Here is a 22,042-nt window from a genome sequence, read left to right on the forward strand (position 1 = left end):
AGCCGGCGCCTCCCCCAGCACCGCGGCCGCCGGGCTTTGCTTTGTCTGGATGATGCCCCAGAGCTGACGGCGCTGGGTGAGCTCTTGTTGGGGAGCTGGACCTCTGCAGGGAGAGGAGGAGGAAGAGGAGGAGGAGGAGGAGGAGAGGAAAAGCAGCAGCAGCTTTCCAGCCATCAGCAGGCAGCTCTCGGGTGCGCGGACCCCAGCGACGGGCACCCACCCCAATGACGGGCAACTGGACCCCAACGATGGGCACCCAGAACCCAGCAATGGGCACCCAGACCCCCAACGATGGGCACCTGGACCCTAGCGATGGGCACCCGGAACCCAACGATAGGCACGCAGAACACAACGACGGGCACCCGGACCCCAACAATGGGCACCTGGATCCCAGTGATGGGCACCCAGAACCCAACGATGGGCAGCCGGAACCCAACGACGGGCACCCGGAACCCAGCAATGGGCACCTGGACCCCAGTGATGGGCACCCAGAACCCAATGACGGGTACCCGGACCCCAGCAATGGGCACCCAGACCCCAATGACGGGCACCCGGGGGCCCGAGTGAGCCCGAGCGCAGGGCCGGTGTCCGGCCCAATCCTCCGACCCGCTCGCCAGAAAAGCTTCGCTTTTGTTTCGCAGCCAAAGCTTGAGTTGTGTGGCTACAGGTGTGCACTTCCCCTCCTCCGGCCATGGGCTACGTCCGACTGATAAGGTTACATTTTTTTATTTTTATATTGTTTTTTTACCTTTTTTTCTTTTTTTTTCTTTTCTTTTGTTTTTTTTTTTTAAGCAACCAGCAAGTGAAGCGTTTCTTTAGTTGACTGGCAAAAGAGCTGGCGTTTGCACAGAAGCTGCAAATGGAAAATAGGCATCCCCTCCACCCACCCACTGCATCCCAGCCCAGAAAACCCCAAACTGTTGGCGGATTAGAAACAAACCCAAACCACGGGGGCGGAGGAGAGGAAGGGAGGGGAGAACAGGTTGGAAAACCCCAGGTTTGAGTTCCCAGTTCCTTGACTTCACACAATGCTTGTGCAAAAAGAAACAAAACAAAACCCCCAAACAAACAAAAACCAAACCCAGAAACATGCTGGAAATAATGAAAACAAATGGAAAGTAATATATATAAAATTAAAAATATAAATAGGATGTCTGGCTGACTGGTAGAAGAATAGGTCATTTAGGTTACAAAAAGGAATATACATTCAAGAGGCTCTGAACCCAGTGGGGTAACTGATGTTAAAACTTGTGTTAATAGTTAGGCTAGAATTCTCAAGTTTGTCTTTAAAATCTTCACAATACAAGCAAGCTATTTGTAAAAAATGTACACTATACACACCTCACACAGCTCTCCTATCCGTATCACACATGTTACGCTACCTTCCCATCCACTAAACCAAGGGGGTTCCCGCGGCGAAGGTACCGAGGGGCACACGGGGGTACACAGGGGTCCCCCCTTCCCGACCCGTCCGTGGGGCAGGTGGCTCAGAGCCCCGGGCAGGTCCCCTGTCCCTCCCCTCTCACCACAACCACCTCCTCAAGCATTTACAAGTCACCAAAGGGCTGTAGCCTTTTATGTTATACACACTTCACTTTGTAACGTTAATTATTTACATCAGGGCTGCTCCCCCCGCCCCGTATCTTTCAGCTGTCTCTAGGCAGGTAAAAAAATGTTCCTGTTCCAAGCAAGCAGGGGGAAGAGCCGCGGGGGGCGAGGAGGGAAGAAAAGCTGAAGAAAGGAAGGGGGTGGTTTGCTTGCCAGAAGCCAAACCCGTACGCACACAAACGCTTCACCTTCTCTGATCCTGGAACCCTCACAAGCTCCCGTCCCCTACGAGCCCCGGGATACGCAGCCCCAGAGAGCGCGGCGCCCACGCTCCGCTCGCGCCTTCCCGGGACGCTCAGCAGAGACATTCAGGACTCGCCTCTGCCACAAGACACGGAGCACAGGTCCGTCCTTCAACCCTGGGAGCGCAGGTCAGGCCGGGGGCAGCGACACCCCGACCCTCGCACCCAAAATGTCACCCTCGGCATCCGCAGTCGGGCTTTGCCGGAGCCGCGCGGCAGCGGCAGCGCCGTGCTGCAGGTTGTTAACAACCCCGCGCTGACCGCTGAGCTCTGCTGAGCTCAGAGTTGCCATAGAAATGCGCGATCCTGGCACTAAAAGCAGGCAACTATCTCAAATGAAAGTCATATTTCTTTTTTTTTTTCCTCTAGTAGGCTTAGATGAACTCGGGTTTAAGACAAAAGCAGCCGGAAGGGGAAAAGAGATCATTTCAAGAGAGGTTGAAAAACGTAGTCGTAAGCCGGTATTAAACCGCAGCGAGGAACCTGGACTCGGTTCCCGTTGAGTTCGGCTCCAGGGGAGCTGAGCGCCGCTCCGTCCCTCGCGCTGCCCACGACGCCGACGGGAAGGAGGCGACACGCGGCGGAAAACGCGGCCGGGGGCTGGGAGCCGAAATCCGGTGCCCCCAGCCTCCCTGCGGCACCTCCCCAGCTCACGGTACCGAAGCACAATTCCTCACAGCATCACTTAGACAAGTCTCGGGGATTAGACGCATGCGGAACTACGACTGGCAATTACAGTAGCTTTTTGCTAGCTGGCACATACTGTATCTAGAAATTTTAGTACAAAAACTTAAAAAATACAGAAACTAGGTCAATTTGTTAACTACATATTTACAGGTAATTACAATGCTTTTCACTCACAATAATTAAACTAATTGTCAGTGAAAATTCAAACTGTGCATGTTCTGAGGTACCCGTACTCAGGGGTGGGGAGCGGGGCAGGGGACCGGAGGGGTAAGGTGGGGGGGACGATCCCCCCCACGTTTGTTCACATCATGGGGGCAACGCTCGCTCCTCCTGGTTCCTGGACTCAGTGTGTGCACTCAGAGAAAGCAAGGAGAGAGGGAACCGATGCTGAGGCTGTCATTAGTTTTCCTACGACATGGCTTTAGGATGTTCTGAGGACGCCAGACGGGTGCAAAGCCAACAGTCACGTACCAAACCGCCTTCTCCCCCCACAAAAAGAGCCTTCAGGTGAAGTGCAAGTATCGGGACCCATAGCTTGGTGGTTAAGGTGCTTGTTTGCCAGCAAATCCGATTTCCTAAGTCCCTCTCTAGCTGACAATGGCCTTTCCTCCCCCAGCAAAGCGTGGGTAGGGCAGGGACGCAGCTGCCTGAACCTCATTGCGCAAGAGGGACCAGGGTTATCTGCTGCCATCGCTCCCTGGTGGGGTGATGTTTGCTATGACCACTACATCTATCAGCTGCTTTTTTTTTGGCTGTAAACAGCTACCCACAACCCCCCAAAGCGCCTCACATGTGTTTCTCAACAGACTCCGGCTCAACCGACTCGTAAAAGTGCAAACTGAAGCAAACACAGCAGAGGGACGCTGACCATTGTCCCTGCCTGAGCATCCACTGCTCCTCCATCTCTGGCACGGGCTCCGGGCTCTCTGCCCCACGGCTCAAGACGACACTAGTCACTGTGAAAGGGTAAGGACGTCCCAACCAAACCCCAGCCTCACCTACAAAGCTCACAAGAAACCTTCCAAAAGGGACAGGGGAAAATTGCCTCCAAATTTGTCTGGTAGCACAAAGAAGCAAGCCCATGGTTCGTGTACTGCTGAGCTGGCTGGGCTTCCCCGGGGGGTAAATGTCACAGCTGGGTGACTTGACACATGCAAGAACCATTTACCGCCCAAACTGGCAGATGTCTCACTAAGATGGGGTCTGCAGAGGGCAAAGGAGAAGGTTTAGAAGGGTCTTCACAGCTCCAGAAGTGTGTGGTGTCCAGCACAGCGCTGGTTCCTCTGCTATGAGGAAGCACCAGGACAAGATCCACTAGAAATGCAGAGCAAGCACCCAGGAGAACAAGGCTGTCCTCTGCATAGCAGACTTGAATAGCAAAACACACTTGCCTGAGCAGAATAAAGAATGGACCAAAAACGTCCCTCTGTGTGCATATACGTACATATATGTTGTACACACACACATTTATTTTAAATCCTCCAATTTAGCTTCTCTTCTGACCCTCCACACACCCTGCCCTAGTTCTCAGACGCGCACAAGGGTAGACAGCGTTCAGAGTCAGCAGCGGCTTGAACTCAGGAATGCCAGAATTAGTGCCGGTGCAGAGTGCCAAGACGGTGCCGGGCTTGTGATCTTTCACAGCCAGACGCAGCCAGGGACCCAGCGCTCAGCGCCCTCCCCGGCATCCCTCAACTCCTTTCCTATCCCTATACCACTTTGCTTTCTTCTCCGCTGTCTTCTGACTTTCTGGTACCCTCTGGGAGCTCTCTGGTGTCCTCCACAGCACACCCGGAGCAGCTGGCATGCCCTCCCGTGCCCCACAACGAGCAAGCTACAATTAGCGGGGCAGGATTTAAAGAGAGGGCTTTAGACTGAGCTCAGCCTCGCGCAGACGTACGTGCCCTGCTGCAGAGGTTGCTTTTGCTGACGAACAGGAGCGCTAAAGAACAGCAGAACTGAAGTGCCCTGACAGAAATGCACAGCGTGGTGTGTGTGTGTGCGCGTATACCCACACACACATACCAAGTATATAAATATATACAAATGAGATACCATATATATATATCCAGAGAGATGTGCGTATTCAACGGAGTAATGGTAGACAGTGGTACAATACAATTTATTGCCTCTCAAGAAATGGCACGTAAGCAGGGTCACGGGGACAGGGCAGCCTCGAGTGCCTTTTCCCTGGGGGTGGAGGGTTAATTTACAGCATCGCCCCCGTATCCCCAGGCTGCACCCCCAGGTGTGCAACCCGCGCTCTTCTGGGCCGGGATACGGAGCGATGCCAGCCCGGCCGCAGGGGATTTTCTGTGGGAAGCTCGGTATCGTACCACATTCAATCCTTCAACCACTTGGGAGCTCAGGGCGAGCGCAGGTGAAACGGAGCCGGGGTCTCCATTTCAGCGCCACGTCCAAGGGAGAGAGCACGAAACGCTCGACAGGGGCGGGAGAGGTGGCGCTGCCTCCCCGGGACTACGGAGAACAAGGAGAATGCGGCCCCTTCCACTGGGTTTGGTTAAATAAAATCAAAAAGAAATTCAAATCAGAAAAAGGTGAAAATGCTGGCCCCTCTTATTTTCATCTGTGGGCTAAACTACATCAGAACTTTACGTCTTTGCAAAGGGGAAAGAAAAACAACCACAGAGTAACAGATTTCAGGGGCTTAAGCTGATGAAAATACCGCAATAAAGTTGGCAAAGCAGTCCGTACAGACGAGCTTCCCCAGTGTGAAATACGAACATAAGAGATGTAACATCTTTGCTGAGGTACTGGAGTAGTTTCCACGATTTACAGTATTTTTAAAATGAGGGTTAGCACATGACTGCTATAGACAATATGGCGTAATTGGTCTTACTTTTAAAAACAGAGTTTGCAAACTGATTCAGAGAGTGTTTGCGTCTCTCCGGCCTATAGTTGTTAATGTATCTCAGAAATACACCCGAGATACATTAAAATTCTCAACACCAAGGGCCTCCTCACACACCTCCAAGGCACAGCCTGACCCTGAGTCCCTCTGGCTATGTAACGGGGTGTTTTCTCTGGAAATCAGGCTTGTTCGGGACAGCTTTCCTTCCCCCACATACACACAGGGACACACACATTTAGACCAGTTGATCTGAATCAGTTTTTGCAAACTATTTTAATTAAAATATTAACTTGTTGGAATAGTCCAGGTCTGCACATGATATACATGTAAAAATGGTTACTACACAATTCTTTTTGAATACAAAAAAGCCAATATGGGATAGCCATCATTTGGATTCAGCATTCAGTCATGCTCGACATTACACAAAGAGATGGGTTGAGAGAATTCTGTTGAAGTAGCTCAATTTAAGCCAGAGACTTTGACCAAATTCAAACCGTAACAGAAGCAAAAGAATGAACCCACGGAACTTGCAGGTATAGCCTGTCCCCAATGCTGCTGTTTGTGATAGAGGAGCTGAACTTCAAAACGCCGTGTCAGCACCGAGCTCTGGGCGCACCCTCCACGCTCACGGTAAATCCCAATACGAACACAATTTTGGCCTTTCCTTTCGTTTTTATCTTTCTAACCCCAAGGAAAATACAGGTACCTTTCCTAAATCAGTTTCGCTGCATTCCAACAACACCGCAATGCAAAAGAATGACCCTAAAACATCCAATTCCACATGAAAACATAGCAGAAGAAAGGACAGGATAATTCGCGGTCACCACTTGCCCCAGGGGGGGACAACCAGAGTCACCTCCATGGGGCCACCACCTCACCCCAGGCTTCCGTCAACTGTTAGTACTACAAAGCTCCTTCCTAAGGGGCTACTTGAATGTATTTTGGTAGTTTCCATCTTTGATTAGAGTGATATGCTACATCAAGACGCTAGAAATCCCAGTTGGATTCACTGGACACTGGCAGAGAGTTAAGGACTGGGAGTGGATGTTAATTGAGCTAACGAAAGAACGTCGCCCCGTTGAGAGTACTGAACAGCAGCGAGACACTATTTACTATATAAATATGTCACATGGACAAACACATTCGGAAAACCTTGCTTTTGAGCCCTATAAACATATTAAAGGCAAATCCTAGAGTTAGCAGCTAGTGTTTTCTTCAAGATGATTAGTGTGCAAGGAAAAACATTTACAAAGAACCCTGGCTGGTCAGTCCCCAAGATGGAAATCTTTGCCTCAAGCCAAACTTCATCTACCTGCTCCTTCACCAGCCCCAGCCCGACCCGGCACGTGGGGACATCTCCGGTTCCCAGCACTAAGGGATGACACGATGCCACAAAGTCATTCGGTTAACCAAACTCCCTGACCCCTTTATCGCCGTCTGGATTTCACAACCTCCTTTGCTTCCTTTCAGTAGTACAGCAGCTCCAAGGAGCCTCTGGAAGTAGTGCCTTCTCGCACGGTTCAGCGTGATATGCTGCCAAAATACCACAGCATCTCGAGGGACTGTAAAAGCTGTGAAGTATTGCAGCAACGAAAGTAATAAAAAAAGGAGCCTCACATGCAGCCAGATCTACAGTGGTGATGTGGGTTAGTCATCAGCTGGGAAAGTCATTGGCTCAGCTCCTCCTGGTACACTGTGGCAACTAAACATTTAAACAGTTGGCTACACTCTACATGTAAACAGGAAATTGCAACAAGCCAAAAAGGTAATAAATTGGTGGATGTAGTGTGATAATGAAAAACCCGATCAATGGCATTTTGTGACTATGGCATCCTTCAAAATACCTCTGGCATTTGAGATTGATTGGCTGAGAGTCTAAACATTTCTGAATGGAGCAAAAAGGACTACGCTGGGCTCCAAGAATTATCCTGATGCTTAGCTAAGATGAGATGTCACAGTATTAGCTGTACAAGTGCATTATTTACGCTCCTCTGCCCAACCTCGTCTGAGCTACCAGCAGCACAGTCAGGGAGTGCCAAAGCAGGAATCATAATTTTGAACATTTCTAGCCTGTTCCCTCCAGACACGTTCACACACACGCTTCTCGGGAAGCTGACCAGTGCCTTCTGAGAGAACGTCACTTCTGACACCACACGGAGCGGGCACTTGGGTAGAAGGGCCCTGCTGAGCCCTGGGGTCTCTTGGCCTCTCTTCTCACCCTTCTTCCTCACCTACGAGTCTTTGAAAACGCCTCCTGGCAGAGGCAATACCCTAGAAATGTATCCAATTTCATGACAAAATAAAAACGGAACAGAAGATCCAGCTGTTCCTCCCCTGGATGTTGGTTTAAAGGCAGCTCGCCTGGTTTTTGCAGGGTGGCAGTTCGAAATTTATGGACATGGGAGGAGGTCTCCGTTCTCCCTCAGACTTCCTACGGATCGCGTGACGAGGGCAGTCTGAGCCCCTTTTGTCCTGTCAGTGTGACGACCACCAGCCAACTCTTCTAATTGCATATATTTCTCAGACGCCCTCCCAAGACCCCTCCAAAAAGTAAAAATGAAAAACAAAAACAAAAAACAAAAACAAAAAACAAAAACAAACACAACAAAAAACCACCCCCCCCAAACCCTGCAGCCAAATACTATGACATCCCAGTTAGTAAACACAAAACGTAATGCTTTACAAAATGAATACAATATTCCATGTGCACCCAGCTTCCACACGTCAGCACCGCACTGAGGAGGCTGCTGGGCTGGTGTCTGTAGGCAGTTTCTGTAGGCAGACAGCTCCAGTGGAATTGCCACCCTCAGTTATTGTTTAAGTTATGTATAAGACATGTGTGAACCATTGGATATTTGTGAAGTAACACTTGTGCTCCTGCTCATGCCCTGTTCCGTCCGTCCCCCAGAAGCTGTCCGCCTCAGAGCCTGGGGGCTGTTGCGGACCCCTATAGCACTACTTCGAGGCACCCCCTGCATGGGCCCCGAGGGGTGACCCCATGGCTGGGGTCCACCTTGCATTGGATGGCCCCAAGCTTGTGGTGGGCCACCCATGGGATGACCCCAGTGAGGTCCTGCACCCCCAGTAGGATTGTGGGACCAGCCAGAAGCTCCCGGGTAGCTGTGGCTGAACGCCTCGGGGGAGAGATTAGAAAGAACCATATTACTAAAACCTAGCCTCATGCTCTCTGAGTCAAAGGCTTCGATCTCGCGAGCTTGACGCTCCAGCAGGCTTCGTATCCGTTCGGTACGCTCGTTCTGCAACGCCAGCATCTCCTCCTCAATCTGGGAAGGAAAAAAAGAAGAGACAGTGTGTAGCAGCAGGACTCCTTCACAGGCACAGCCTCCAGTCTTCGAAGGACCTGTAACAGCAAGCGCACACGGAACCTCCTCCCCACGTTTCTATATCTATATCAGATGCCCACTGACACACAATCTGTTCTCAACACAAAAGGGTAAGTCCCACAGACCTGCACATGCCAAAGCATGGTGAACACCGGTTGGAGGGGCTTGGTCCCTGTTCCCTGGTGAACACAGAAGTTTTAGGGACACAAATCCAAAGTTTGCAGTGATAGTAACAGCTTGACATGGGTTAATTGATGTAGCAAAGTCTACAGCTTCCATAGAAGCCTGCTGGGAAAGCACCTTCAGACACAGCCAAGCACAGTGTCCATCAAGTCAAATACCTGCCAGCACAGTTTAATGGGACCTGCACTGTTTATAGCTGAACCTGATGATGACAACTGCTGTTTTTCTCCAGTATGAGCTTGCATTCAGTTTCCTCTCCAACGTTCACTGGTCAGATTTTCTTAGCTCACGCTTATCACCTCTTATCTACCCCTTTCCTAAATTGGTTTTTCATGTTTCGTTACCCTGAAATTTTCTCCAGTGGGTGTGTCTGACAGAAGCAGGCAGTGATGTTTGAACTGTGGGGCAGACCATTAGCTAGATGATACGCAAGCTGGCAACTCCAATTTCCTGCCCATAACACTGTTTCAAATCGGTTTCCAATGGTACTGTGGTAGGGGCACTGGGATCAGCTCTCTAAGAACAGAAACATGGGGCTACGGCCTCCTGACACCTCTCAGACAGGGCTGAAAGCCTTTTCTATTGAAATCAGTCAGGTGGAGAACCAAAGAATCACTCCATTATCTTCTTGCCAGCACTGAAAAATCTACTTTTGGCCTTGGTGAAAAAGACCAAATGGGTAAAAAGCAGCAGCCAAGACTTCTATCATAGCTCAGTGGCATCTCCCCTGCTGCCAGCAGCACTGCGGCCAAGAGGTGTTATCTTGGTCTGTGCTGAAGGTACTGGGCAGAGTGCTGTACTTGTAAACGCTCTTGTCTTAGTCAGGGAATAAGCACCATGATTTCATCTGGAATTTAGGAAACAATCTGCTCCAGCGTGAGTCATCTCCTGAGCCATTTGGGGCTTTCAGAAACAGCCTTACCCACTTGCCTGTTTCTCAGCACTGAGTGACACCGACTCTCTCTGCAGAGCAGCCCTGCTCCCTCCTGAAAGCCACGCAGCGGTCAGCTGCCTTGGAAAAGGCAGAACAGGAGGAAGGTGCCATCTCTAACATTATCTCTTTAAAATGCTCCACTTGCTTTTTCCAGCCCTGCTATCTAAGCAGAATCCTCCCCTTCCTTCTCCAGAACTACAGTGTCTTCAGCACGTCCCGCTGCTGAGTTTTCAGGCTTCACGACAGCGTAACATACGGGACTTAGTGTCGATGAACTTCACAGCAAGGCACATCCAACACACCGTGGTGAAGTGACATCACTTAGAAACGACCTCGGGATGCAGGACGGGGTGTCTGAGGCGTGTGGAAGGAGATGTGTGAATCTCAAGTCTTTTAAAGATGCTCTTGGGACACAGTCATTACTGGTGCAACACAAACAGCATCAGGCAACTGCTTGTACAGCGGTTCAGTCACTGGCATGTTGATGGGCCTGGCTACTCCCAGCTCAGCCTAAGTCAGATCTGTGCTCTGGTGAGTTACTATGGTGATGGGCACCAGCAAAAACACAGAGCACTGCACTGAGAAGGAAGCAGAGTCCTATGCACGCCTCAACTTCTGGAATCTGGCTTATTATTGAACTTCAAGGACTGACTTTGCCACAGGCTATGTATATTTTTGTGAATATAAATTCAGACATTCATCTTGCGCACACACACCTGCCCTTTCTCTGGCTGCCAGCTCCTGTTTAGCACAGGCACATAAATATCAGGCGACATCGCTGAGTGACCCACACCAGAGTACTCACAACTCTTAATTCTTACAAAACCAGAACAACGCTCCTTCCCACACAGAACACCCTTGCAAAACGAGGATGCATCTACCTTTGCACCCACATCTTTTCCCTTGGGTTGCCGCTAAGTGACTGTAACCCCAGCAAGAAACAGCCTCATCGTGGGTCCACGACTTTGAGAGTCGCAACGTGACAGCACTGCATGTACTGCTGAAGAAAGGCTCCCACCTGGGGAAGCTGAAAAATCATCCAATCTTGTTATTCTAATGCAGTAGTCACATAGGGACACACAGGGCACGAGAACACATGCAGAAAAATTATGCTAGCTCTTAATTTTATCATTTTTTCTATGATGTAGCATTGCTAAGTTTTCTACCACCAGTACTGTTGCCAAATGCTTTGCAAAGGCTTTCTGTGCACAGAGACTTCAATTCTGGCCCACACTGAAAGATTTATACAACATTACTACCAGTTGATGTGTGTTTTTCTTAAGTCACTGGCCTTGCTTCAACTTCTAACATAACACTGCATGCGATGCAACACACGCTGCTCCCACAGAGCAGAAGCAATGACCAGCAGCTGGCTCTCGCAGATGATGCCACCAGAGGGCAATGCACGTCCAGCACAATACACCCTCCAGCGCAGGGCTGTGATGGAGCCGTCCTCTTCTGGATGGGAGCAAAATAACTCACGATAGGGTCTAAAGACAGCTATTGCACAAGTGAGCTCCACATGAGAGCTGTGTTTTCACAAATTCAGTTACTTTCAGAGATTCAAGTCTATTTGCGGGAGGCCAAAGCTCACTAGGACTGCACTGGCTTCTTGGAGATGCTTCCCTGGCTGACCGTGAGGTGGAGCAGTTTTATTCTCGTGAGGTCCCTCTGTCAGCCCAGCATCCATCTGTTCGCCTCTGGGAGAACTGGAGTGTGAAGAACCTTGAGGCCACAGAGTAATTGCCCTAATTTAATAACCGCCGATCAGCAAAGTTGGAAACTGTCGCGTGAATGGCGATGGCTGACACCCACAGGGCAAATCAAAGGAGAAAACATTTGCAGGATGAAGGCAGATTGTGTATTTCCTTTCCCTGACTGGTGCATTACCCTTCCCCTGGTTTGCATAGGCCACTCACATTTCTATACACACCACATGCCTGGCACTGCATAGAAAAGCAAACTTCAACAACGAGCACCTTGTACAAGCCAAGTACAAGCTGAAAGCTGGGGAGCAGCAGGTCACCCATGCCCCTGGGTCTGGCTGCTTCAGTTTGCTCAGGGAAATGCTGCAGACAGCAGCATTTCCATAACAAGGATGAATTTACAGGGAAGCTGCAGCCTGGTCTCCACAGAGTGACAAATGGAACAGATCTGCAGTAAAATAGTATTACCATAAAACACAGAGTCTCAAATACATTTTACGCCCCGCCTCCCTCTCCAAAGATACCTACTGCTGATATCATGGAAAACTTCAAAAATTCCTCTCGCTTTAGGTTGTTATTGTCTGTCCTCTAATGAGCTGGGGAAGCTCATCTGCAGCTCAGAGACAGAAAGAACAGTTCCCTTTCCCTTCTGCCCAGAGCGGCACGGCTCCCTCTGGCACGCTTCACACAGCTCTATCCCAGCCAGAAGCTGCTCACGCAGGACGGCTGAGCTGGCAGAAAGTTTGGCCTTTGTGTCACCGAGCTATCATCCCAGAGAGGCACATACCCAAGTGAGCTGTGCTGCTATACACAGCAAGGTAAAAGCAATTTCTCTCCCTATTGTTAAGCACAGTGCAACTTAAGATCTGAAATACGGAGCACGCTCACGATGCTCGTCTGCCCATTTACCTTCTGCTCAAGGAGGGCCCGACGGAGGGATACCCTCTGTTCAAGATCACGCAGCTCCCGATCATGCTGGGCTTCTGCCTGCATCTTGATTTTACTCTGATATGCATTCAGCAGCTCCAATTCTTGCTGCAGCTGCATCTTCAAAACCTGGCACTCTGCTTCCTGTGCTTCATCCAAACGCAGCTGGGAAAGACAGACAATAGAGACGTTTCACTATGGGGTAACCACTCATGACACTCAGGGGGAGGACTGTGAGGAGGGGGAGAGAATGGGATGGGACTTTGTTTTCTTAGCAATACAACTGGTCTCTATTGTACTTCGTTTCACTGAACAGAGGACCTATAGTGACAAAGAGCGGTGACAGTGAGCCCACAGTGCTGATGCAAGTGATGCTGATGAGCAGTGGCGCCTCAGGAACCACGATCCATCCTGCAGAGACCAGACTGCTGGAGGTGCCAACATCCACAGCTCTCCTTTCGCTAGAGGCAAAGAGAAAATCTCTTGCTCTGTTCAAATGGATTAACCAATTACCTGTACACAGGAGATTCAAGTCCATATCCCTGCCAATGCAGGACTTTGGGCAAAAAAATATAATTACATATGATACTGAACTTTTAACCTTTCCATATATAAATTAAGACAGCTACCCTGCCTCACAGCATCAAATTTGTGCAGAGTGATGTGAGCAGGATGCAATATGCAGGAAGTGCAAAGAAAACTGCACATTCAGTTGCAGCAAGGACTCAAAGCATTGCTCATGTGGTCATTCCTTAAAGAAGGAATCTCTTAAAGGAGTCACAGAACTTTCACAACACTTTAAGCATTATTTCATATTTACAGTCAAAAGTCTGGACTCCTCCATGACTCAATGAGCATCTTCCACCAGTGGGACACCCTTCGGTTGGTATCATTGACAAACCAAAACCTAAATGACTTAAGACAGCAAGCTGCACGTTATTTAATGATGCTCTGACAGGGACATCTATGTTCTCAGACTTCATGCCAAAGCAGTCCTGTGGCCACACAGATGCATCACTTTGCATCTCTGCAACAGCAGCTTCAATTCAACCTCCGTGAAGGGGGTAATACCTCTTTCCTCCGCCTTTGAATGCTGCTTTTTGAGTAGAGGAAAGACTGTGCTGGGTATGGTGCAGGTGGCAAGGAAGCAGCTAGCCTGCTGTCAGGATACAGATTTTAACCAATGCAAACATCCCTATTTGGCTGAGGAACCCTGGGTCCCTCGGAGGCGACTCACAGCTTGTGTGGAGAGCATTTCATTAATGCTGTGATCATACTGCTCAGCCAGGATAGCCAGCTTCCGCGTCTGCTCCTCCTTGAGCCGTTTGAGGACAGCTTTATGTTCACTCTTTGGCGTGGTCTCCAGCAGATGGTTTCTCAGTGCTTTGTACTGTCTGGTTTGGATCTTGCATGTATCCTGAAACTGCTTCTTTATCTGTAGTTCTTTTGACTGGAAAGATGGAGGGGACACAAAGAAAAAAACAGCGTGTTTCAAATGGGAGAAATATCCATTCAAATGGATATTTAGGATTACATTAAGGATATGAGTTCAAGAATTCACAAATGTATATTAACATCTACAGTGCAAGGAGGGAAGCAAAACAGACAAGAGGCAATGACTATTGCTGCAGCTGCTTTGACACTGCTACTGTGCGAAACAATTACAATACAGACACTTTCATAACAAAGCTGCAGCCTAAATACAGCTGTCTCTGCACAAAGAGCCTCACATTTGTCACTGGACTGGATCCAGCCCTGGGTGTTGCTTTTCAAGAAAAGTTCTTGAGGGACAGGACTAATATTTATTAGCACCGAAAGCCATACTTACACGTGACTATGGCACATATATATGAACAGTACTTAATGTCATGGAAAGAAGCAGATCTGGTGCATGGGAAGGGACAGGGAAAAAGAGCAACACTTTTTCCATTGAGGGTTTGATGAAGATGTATGCTAACCCTTGATATTACGACCCTGGTTTTCATAAAGATACTCAAAAAATGGCTGGGAAAGATTAGATGCTTGAAGATGTTCGCCACAAGCAACATCAGCATTGTGCTAGTCTAGCAAACAAAACAATTCCCCAGCCCCAGTGCAGGGTTCCTGGGGATTGAGTTTTTCCTTTGCACTTTGCTAGCATCTCTGTATTGTTTAGAGACATAACTTGGTGACTGCACACAGGGCTGGAGACATTAATCCTGAAAAGGTACCTGGATCCGATTTTGTTGTATGACCTCGAGGAAAATTAATTATTACTTTTTTTCCTTTCACCTGCCTTACCTGCCTCCAGAGCAGCTTGTAAGTGTTTTAAGACCCTGAAAAGGAACGTGTTGTGGAGTTCCCTCTGTGTTTCTACAGGAGGGCTGGCAGGGATGCTTCTAACTAGCAAAACCCAGAAGTGATGAGTGATGGTGGTTAACTGACAGATAGTCAAGTTCACCATGGTAAGAAAAACCAAACAAACCCCTAAATCAGGGCAGTCAGCATCACTATGGGCCATTCCCACTGTCAGTCATCACGGTCAAGTCCTAAAGCACTGGGGGCAGAAATAGATTTGTGTCTCTTGAGTAAGGCGGAAGAGCTCCGGGGTGTGAGGCAGCAAGGCAGATACGTCCATGTCCACGTCCCCTGTCAGCTCCTGGCACCAGCTCCAGGCTCAGCAGCGCAGGTGACAAGCGCAGCACTTGGAGCCACCCAGAAAGATGCTGTGGGATCAGACGATACATCCAGCCCTATTTAGACATCATCAGCTTTGCTGCATAAACCAACAATTCCACTTTGCTAAGCTGATGCTGAAAGCAGGATAAAAGTGGGTTTCATTCAAACCAAAACACATACCACGGGGAGCAATACATCACTTTCACTCTTTCTAAAGTCATCAGAAGCTACTTCCCTCCAGGAAACCTTTAAGGTTGTTTCTCCCTGCCCCTAAGGAAAGCATCAGCAGGTTACACATTCCCATCAGGGACCTGGTCACAGCAAAACACCAACGATCTATTCTATCCTCACTGTCTGTGAAGTCTCACTTGGACACCAGACTCTGTTTACAGGCTTCCAACCCAAAGGCTTCAACAACAGGAAACAGAAGGGAGGGGTAAGATTTCCAGTCAGACTTCTGACAAGAGCGTTTTGACCCCTAGTATTGTGAAATACCAGCAAGAAGGTATTTGCATCACAATTAACACTCTCGAAATAATAACAGAGCAGTTTTCACTGAAGGGTGAATTCTAGTTATGAGTCCTTCTGGTGCTGTAATAGCGGCAACAGACACTGACCGTTAAAAGTCTGTTTTCAGGACAAAGGACCTCACTAAATAACAAAGGGAAAGCCTGAAACATGTGCCCTCGAGGGAAAACGTTGCTGAGGAGAGAAACTGAATAAATAGTCAAATTATCTAGTCAAATAAGAATACTTGCCTGCATTGGCCAGGAGCAAGAGAAGAATTAATGCAAGGCAACAGCCTCAATAAAGAGGGGATTGTGCTACAAACCGAACGGTTGTCCAGCAGGCTGCATTATTAGCACTGAGTGTACGCAAAGGTGCTGGATTGACAGCTCAAGCCTGAAATCCTTTGCTAATCACAGAACAGCCACACAAATCAAGTACACGCTTCCCATGCCCCGCGCAGACGGTCCAGCCCTGTCCTCACTGCGCAGGGACTGCAGGGGCTGTGGAGGGGACGGGGCAGCTGAGGTGAGGATCCTGCTGTCCCGCCTGCTGCAAGGGGCGGAGGACGGATGTGCTGCCCACCGTGTTCGCAGCGCGTCACCTTGGGGAGGCAGAACTCATTCATGCTAATCTCAGAAGGATCAGCCTAATACAGCTGCTTCAGTTTTATTCAGCGCAGAGTGCAGCGCAGCTTCCCCGTGAAGTCATCAGCTATTTATACCCTATATCCTTGGAGACTCTCAACAGCAATCTGATGGTCCCTTGTTCTCACGAGCTGGGTTTTCACTGTTTAGTATTATTCTAATATTGACAAATCAGGTATTTATTTCTATTTTCAAGTTGGTTATTTTCTCTGTAAGAAGATAACTTGCAGGTGGTGAAAACTAAGTCAGGTGGGAAATACCATGAAGAAGAAAGACCTAGAACAACAAAGAAAGCCCATGCTCAGTATGCCATACACTCGTTTTGTTAGTGGCGCAGCTGAACACTGGGTGGAGAGAAGAAATCTGCCTCCTCAAAGTAAACGTTCCAGGAAGCTTTGTGAAAGGCCTGATACTCCCTTCTCAGACACTTCAGAATAAACCACTGGGCTTCTTTGGATGAAGCGAAGGCTTACAATGAAAACACTAAAAGCCTCAATTAGAGGGGCCCTACAGTTCTGGTCAGCGACCGCAGTTCCAAGGGCAGCGCGAGAAACCCATGAGAGCACAAGACAGCAAAGGTCAGTGCCAGGAGCTCCCCGGGGACGCTGGCGTCTCGCTCTCTTCCTCTCACACTTTCTAGCACAGCAGCCTTAATACAAAAACAATAATCAGGTGTGCTGGCCAAGACCGATAGCACAGTTCAGTTTTGATGTGCACAGGAATACAAAGCTTTTTTTTTTATGACATTGCTTCATTAGAGAAAAATACATTTTCTTCTTATATATGGGGGGAGAGAAGGATCAGAAAATGGTGTAGGAGGAAGAAGAGGGGAAAACAAGGGCACTGCAAAGATTAAATGCATTTTAAACTAACACAAAAAGGAAGGCGTGTTGCTGAGAACAATAGTTTTTCAAACAAAATGAGGGAATAGTGCTGCTACGGCCTGCCTACAACGCACTGCAACCCTGACCGCCACACTGCTGTGGTTCATACATACGATGCTTGCAGGGCTGCAGTTGCACAACTTGACGAATATTTGTTACAAAGTGAGACACCTCTGCAAATTCACGAGCTCCAAAAGACCTTGGACCCCCAAATGAGAACTGAGCTGCCACGTAGCGCTGTTCCATCACCCCCAGCAGCTCGCGCCCCAACCCCCGTTGGTACCTTGAGGCTCTTGGGCTGCTGCCGGACCTCCATGACGTGCTTGCGCCTCAGCTCCCGCTCCCGGCGCTTGTTGTATTCCAGCTGGTTGGTGAGCTCGGTCTGGTGCTGGAGTCGGATCAGCTCGCAGCGCATCTTCTGGATGGTGCTGAGATGGCGGAACTCCAGCTCCTGCATGGACTCGTGCTGGCGCAGCAGCATGGCGTGCTCCAGGTCCTTCTGCGTCTGCCTTTTGTTCAGCTCCTAACGGGAGGACAGAGGGAGTTATTAGATTCTTTGTACTAAGTTGGATTTCCGTCCACAACGTGACATTTTGCTTTGTTCACAAGGGCATTTCTCTCTTTCCAAGGCATCTGAGGACGGAGCACAGAGTTTCTACATCTTATCAGGAGCAGACAGCACTGCCACCGGTAATTTTTCCTTCCTCATTTCACTTTTCTTCTTCCTGTTCTAGATGCTCAACAGGATTCAGAGTAAACACTTTCTGGAAAGGACTGCAACTGTGTTGTGTCTGCTGACTTTATTGCTCCAACAATTCTCCCACAATAGGGCACTAATGTGAACATTTGATTCCGCACGACGCCCTAAAAGCCATAGGGATTACCAGACGGCATTGCAAAACACCTCAAACCATTATTTTACCAAAAAAGTCTTCAGATGTGGTAATTAACACTTCAGTGAGACTGGAGCTGGATGGAAGGTGCTCCTGTGAGGTACGTTTCACACAGGTGGTTCCAGATCTCATCTCTGCTTGGTCTCTTACCTCTCGAACCAGATCCTGCTCCAGATTGTGGCGGCCAAGGAGCATCCGTCTCTTAAAGCGGCGACACTCCAGCTCCAAGTACTGCCTCTGACGCCTCAGCAAATTGGCTTCTTCCTCCGCCTGGAAATGCTGGATGTTCTCCTTCTGCTTGGAGAGCCACTCCTGCTTCTCCTTCTTCGGAGTGCTCTGGTTTTCATTCAGCTCCTGGTAAGAGCAAGGTCATTAATTGGGGAATAGCCACATTGAGCTCCTTGGCCCTGAACAATTGGACAGACCTGTCCAATCTACCTTGTCTTCTCATGGCCGGCACCATCCCAGCCTCTGCAAAAACGCATCCTATTGCATATCTAAGGGAACACCAGGAGACCATTCACAGTGGAGCAAATTTAGCTACAACTTTGCATTGGCCATTTTAACCTGTCAAAACGCTGGTTCATGCCCACAGTTTCCATACATCCATATTAGCTTAAAACATAAAAATGATGGTTTGCCACTGGACGCAAAGCCACTTGGAGATCTCTCTTACTCCCTGAAAAGCGTTTTTACAGGCTCCCAAAGGAGTGAGAGAAGGAAAACATCGCCACCCTCATTTACAAACATTGTTCATATGAAACTCCAGCTGCATGAAGCACATTAGAATATAGAAATAATATTAAGAAGTTCACATGTCAGGCCACAGTTTCCACATTTGTATTAAATTAAATATACGGCCTGAAGCATGTTTTGCAAAAGACCTGCTTGAACTGCATACTAGAGATGTCCATACAGTAACTAGACTTGTCACGATATGTTTCAGCTTAAGTATGAGACAGAACTGCTCTATATTTCCTTGGTGTTTCTTGGTGCCCTGTGATCTAGTGCCCACTCAGAAAAAGATTCTATGTTATTATAAAGAGCCCACGCTCCTATAGTTTTTGTGAGATCTTTCTTGGCTCTGCTGCTCTTTAGCCTTTCTTTCTCCTGGGAAATGTCTATGTTTGCGAATGTTCCCCTTTGGAGTAACTTCCAAATTTGCGTCACACAAGTTGATGGTTGAACACTAAACGGTTCTTTCAAAAAAATTATTTATAGTGTTTATGGTTTCAGTCACTCTGCAAAAAGAATCAGCAAGTTTGATTCTACAGTTTCTCTGCCTTTCACAAAGGTCATGATTTTCACTACAATACAGTGATTACTGAACTATTGCACAGCTTTCTCCATGGATAGTGTTGTACAGATACTTTCCTTAAAAAAAACCTGCATATTATCTCTGCTGTTCTGTTTTATTGCTGCTACAGAAATATCACGTAAGTGGTAAGAAACTTCACTAACTGCTGCAGTGCATGGTCAATATCTGCAGCAATAAGGTATGAGAAAAATACAACCTTTCTTCAACTACCTTTTATCATTCTTTAGGACTGCCAAATTTGCATGGTTTTGGCTAAAAAGTAGTATTAAACAATGGAGAAATTTGTATGTTTACAAGATGAACATTTAGGTACCAATAAACCTTCTAAAGTCAAAGGTACGAAGCAAACACAGGAGACTGCTCATGAAATGCAGGACTTGCTGCAACCCAAAGATCCCTTGTGCACAGCGCACGCTGATTTCTGAACGTTCACGCCCTCACGCTGTATCGTACGCTCCACTATTGGTTCACATTTCTCATTACAGACGAGTTACCTCTTTCAGCTGCTCTTTACGGAGTTTATATTCTCTCTTCTGGGACTCCAGGAAACTGTTCAACTCTTTTTTCTGTTGGGCCTGAATATGCTGTTGAAACTTCTTTTCTTCATTGGCCATCACTTTAGCCTACAGCAAATCCAGCAGCAAATCAGTTCGAGCTCCAACGGATTATGGCTCACGCTCCGTTTCAGCCCCAAGACCCAGAACTCGGGGTACAGTCACCACGATACTCACCACAATGAATAAACACAAGCCTCAGGAACTTGCCCTCACTCTCTTATCTTTCCACCCCCCGTCAAGGTGCCCAGCAGGAGCCCTTTTTCAGTCCCTCGTTTCCTCAGCCCTATTGCTCTGCTAGTCTTGCCTAACCAAGTCAATACCTTCTGATAAACTGTACCTTAGCCCTCCACCGAGAGATTCAAGATGAACTAAGAACCAATAATGATCACCGTAGGTGGCACCACTTCATTATCAATTATTTAAAACCATAAAACCCCCATATCCATAAGGAACTAGACGGTGAACGTTTAAGCGTAGCTGGCAAATTTCTCTGCCTCTGTAAAACTCAATCGCCGTCAGTTATTGACGGAATATACATGGCAAAAGAAAAGAAAAACCTTACAGTATTTTCTCTGGGGTCAGTGCACTAACATTTAGGATAACACACTGTGATGAAGGACATACCTTTCCTCTAGTTACATAAACCCCTTAGTGTAAGGAGGTGATGTATTAGCCTTTTTCTAATTAGCAATTTGCTTGGTTCCTGAAAACAGACATGTAAGAGACTACAATGTCATCTCTTCATCAGTGAGGGGAAGTGGACAATTCAATGTAATGAACAAATATAGACTGGTCTGCTAAACCGTAATCTCCTACCTCTTTTTCCATGGCTGCTTGGTGCTTTTTAATCAGCTTTTCCATTTCTGCAGCAAAATTGTTACGCTGTGTTTCAAGATCTTTGTCCAACCTGAGGCGATGCTCGTCCATCTCTGCCTTCAGTTTATTCTCTAACGCCATCAGTTGCTTCTGGTGTTGCCGTCTCATACGTTTGTAGCCAGACATCTGCTCTCGCAGTTCAGAGTCTTGCTCATGTTCCTGCATTTGCCTTGTCACCTAGGAAGACAATCACATCGGGCCAAAGTAAGTTAATGATTCTTAATCATTAACCAACACCAAAAAACACCTCAGTAAAGAAATATCATTTTGTTGTAAAGAAAAGCACATGTCCTAACAGCAGCAGAGCAGATTAGAAACTGAATTCTGCTGTGGTAGACACGGTCACACGAGCTCCCGCAGAAAAAACTCTGCAACTGCTTTAAAACTGTTACTAACTGTCTTTTTAGCCCACTGTAATATGAGTGTGTGTATATACATACATACACAAATATACGTAATATGCATATGAAAAACCCCAGCTTACTATGATAAACACTTTCCTGCATTGTACTAGGCACATTGGTTTTGAAAATATCTAATACACACAAATTACATTTGCATAGGTGTTGCATTTAAGCTTTTATTAAATTAACTATTTCAGTGATAATATCTTGGTCAACGAGGACAGCTTGTATCCTGATGCAATCCTAATAGCTCTAAGTAGTTTCATAGTACTATATATGTTCAAAGGCATTCCTTCCTATACAACTTCATCAAAATCAAACCTGAACGTACCAGCGATGCTGTGCGTATAGTAGCAAAGTGCTCTCGGTTGCGATAATGAGACTTGTGGCGAGATACTTGGGGAGGAGACTGGGGTTCTGATGCCCTTGTTCGAGGATCTGACTCCTCTCTGTAGTTTTCTTCCTCCTTATCAGCAAATATTAATGTGAGAGAATAAAGAGAATCTGTGTTACTCGAGATTTTTATTTTGGTCTGGTTCAAAAGACATTTAAAAGGAAACAAAACAAAAGCATTTTACATTCAGTAGTCCTGAAAGACCCTCCTGCCAATAAGTTGGATGAAGGAGTGTACTCTGATCTAGGATCCTTGCTTTTGAAAATTTCACTGCACATTTTTATCACTAGGAGGAAAATTACTAATTAAAGCTGAAAATGAGAAAAATAAATGGAAAACTGAAGACTGAGAATGTTTACTTCACCAAAACATAAAAGCTAGAAAGTAGATTATATCAGGTC

General features: G+C 47.6%; 1 protein-coding gene across 1 annotated transcript in view; it reads right to left on the bottom strand.

Moving 5' to 3' along the window:
- Nucleotides 1-5,649: 5,649 nt before the first annotated feature.
- The window catches only part of TAOK1 (TAO kinase 1), a 62,894-nt gene continuing 46,501 nt past the window's right edge, over nucleotides 5,650-22,042 (bottom strand). The window contains exons 13-20 of the mRNA XM_080357031.1: nucleotides 21,579-21,713; nucleotides 20,784-21,020; nucleotides 19,905-20,033; nucleotides 18,243-18,446; nucleotides 17,483-17,722; nucleotides 13,741-13,953; nucleotides 12,486-12,668; nucleotides 5,650-8,693 (exon numbers count right to left, since the gene is read on the bottom strand). Coding sequence (XP_080213157.1) covers nucleotides 8,232-8,693; nucleotides 12,486-12,668; nucleotides 13,741-13,953; nucleotides 17,483-17,722; nucleotides 18,243-18,446; nucleotides 19,905-20,033; nucleotides 20,784-21,020; nucleotides 21,579-21,713 — 1,803 coding nt within the window. The 3' untranslated portion in view covers nucleotides 5,650-8,231. The remainder of the gene's footprint in view (nucleotides 8,694-12,485; nucleotides 12,669-13,740; nucleotides 13,954-17,482; nucleotides 17,723-18,242; nucleotides 18,447-19,904; nucleotides 20,034-20,783; nucleotides 21,021-21,578; nucleotides 21,714-22,042) is intronic.

The sequence above is a fragment of the Nesoenas mayeri genome, assembly GCF_963082525.1.
Source record: "Nesoenas mayeri genome assembly, chromosome: 20".
NCBI classification, from domain to species: Eukaryota; Metazoa; Chordata; class Aves; order Columbiformes; family Columbidae; genus Nesoenas; species Nesoenas mayeri.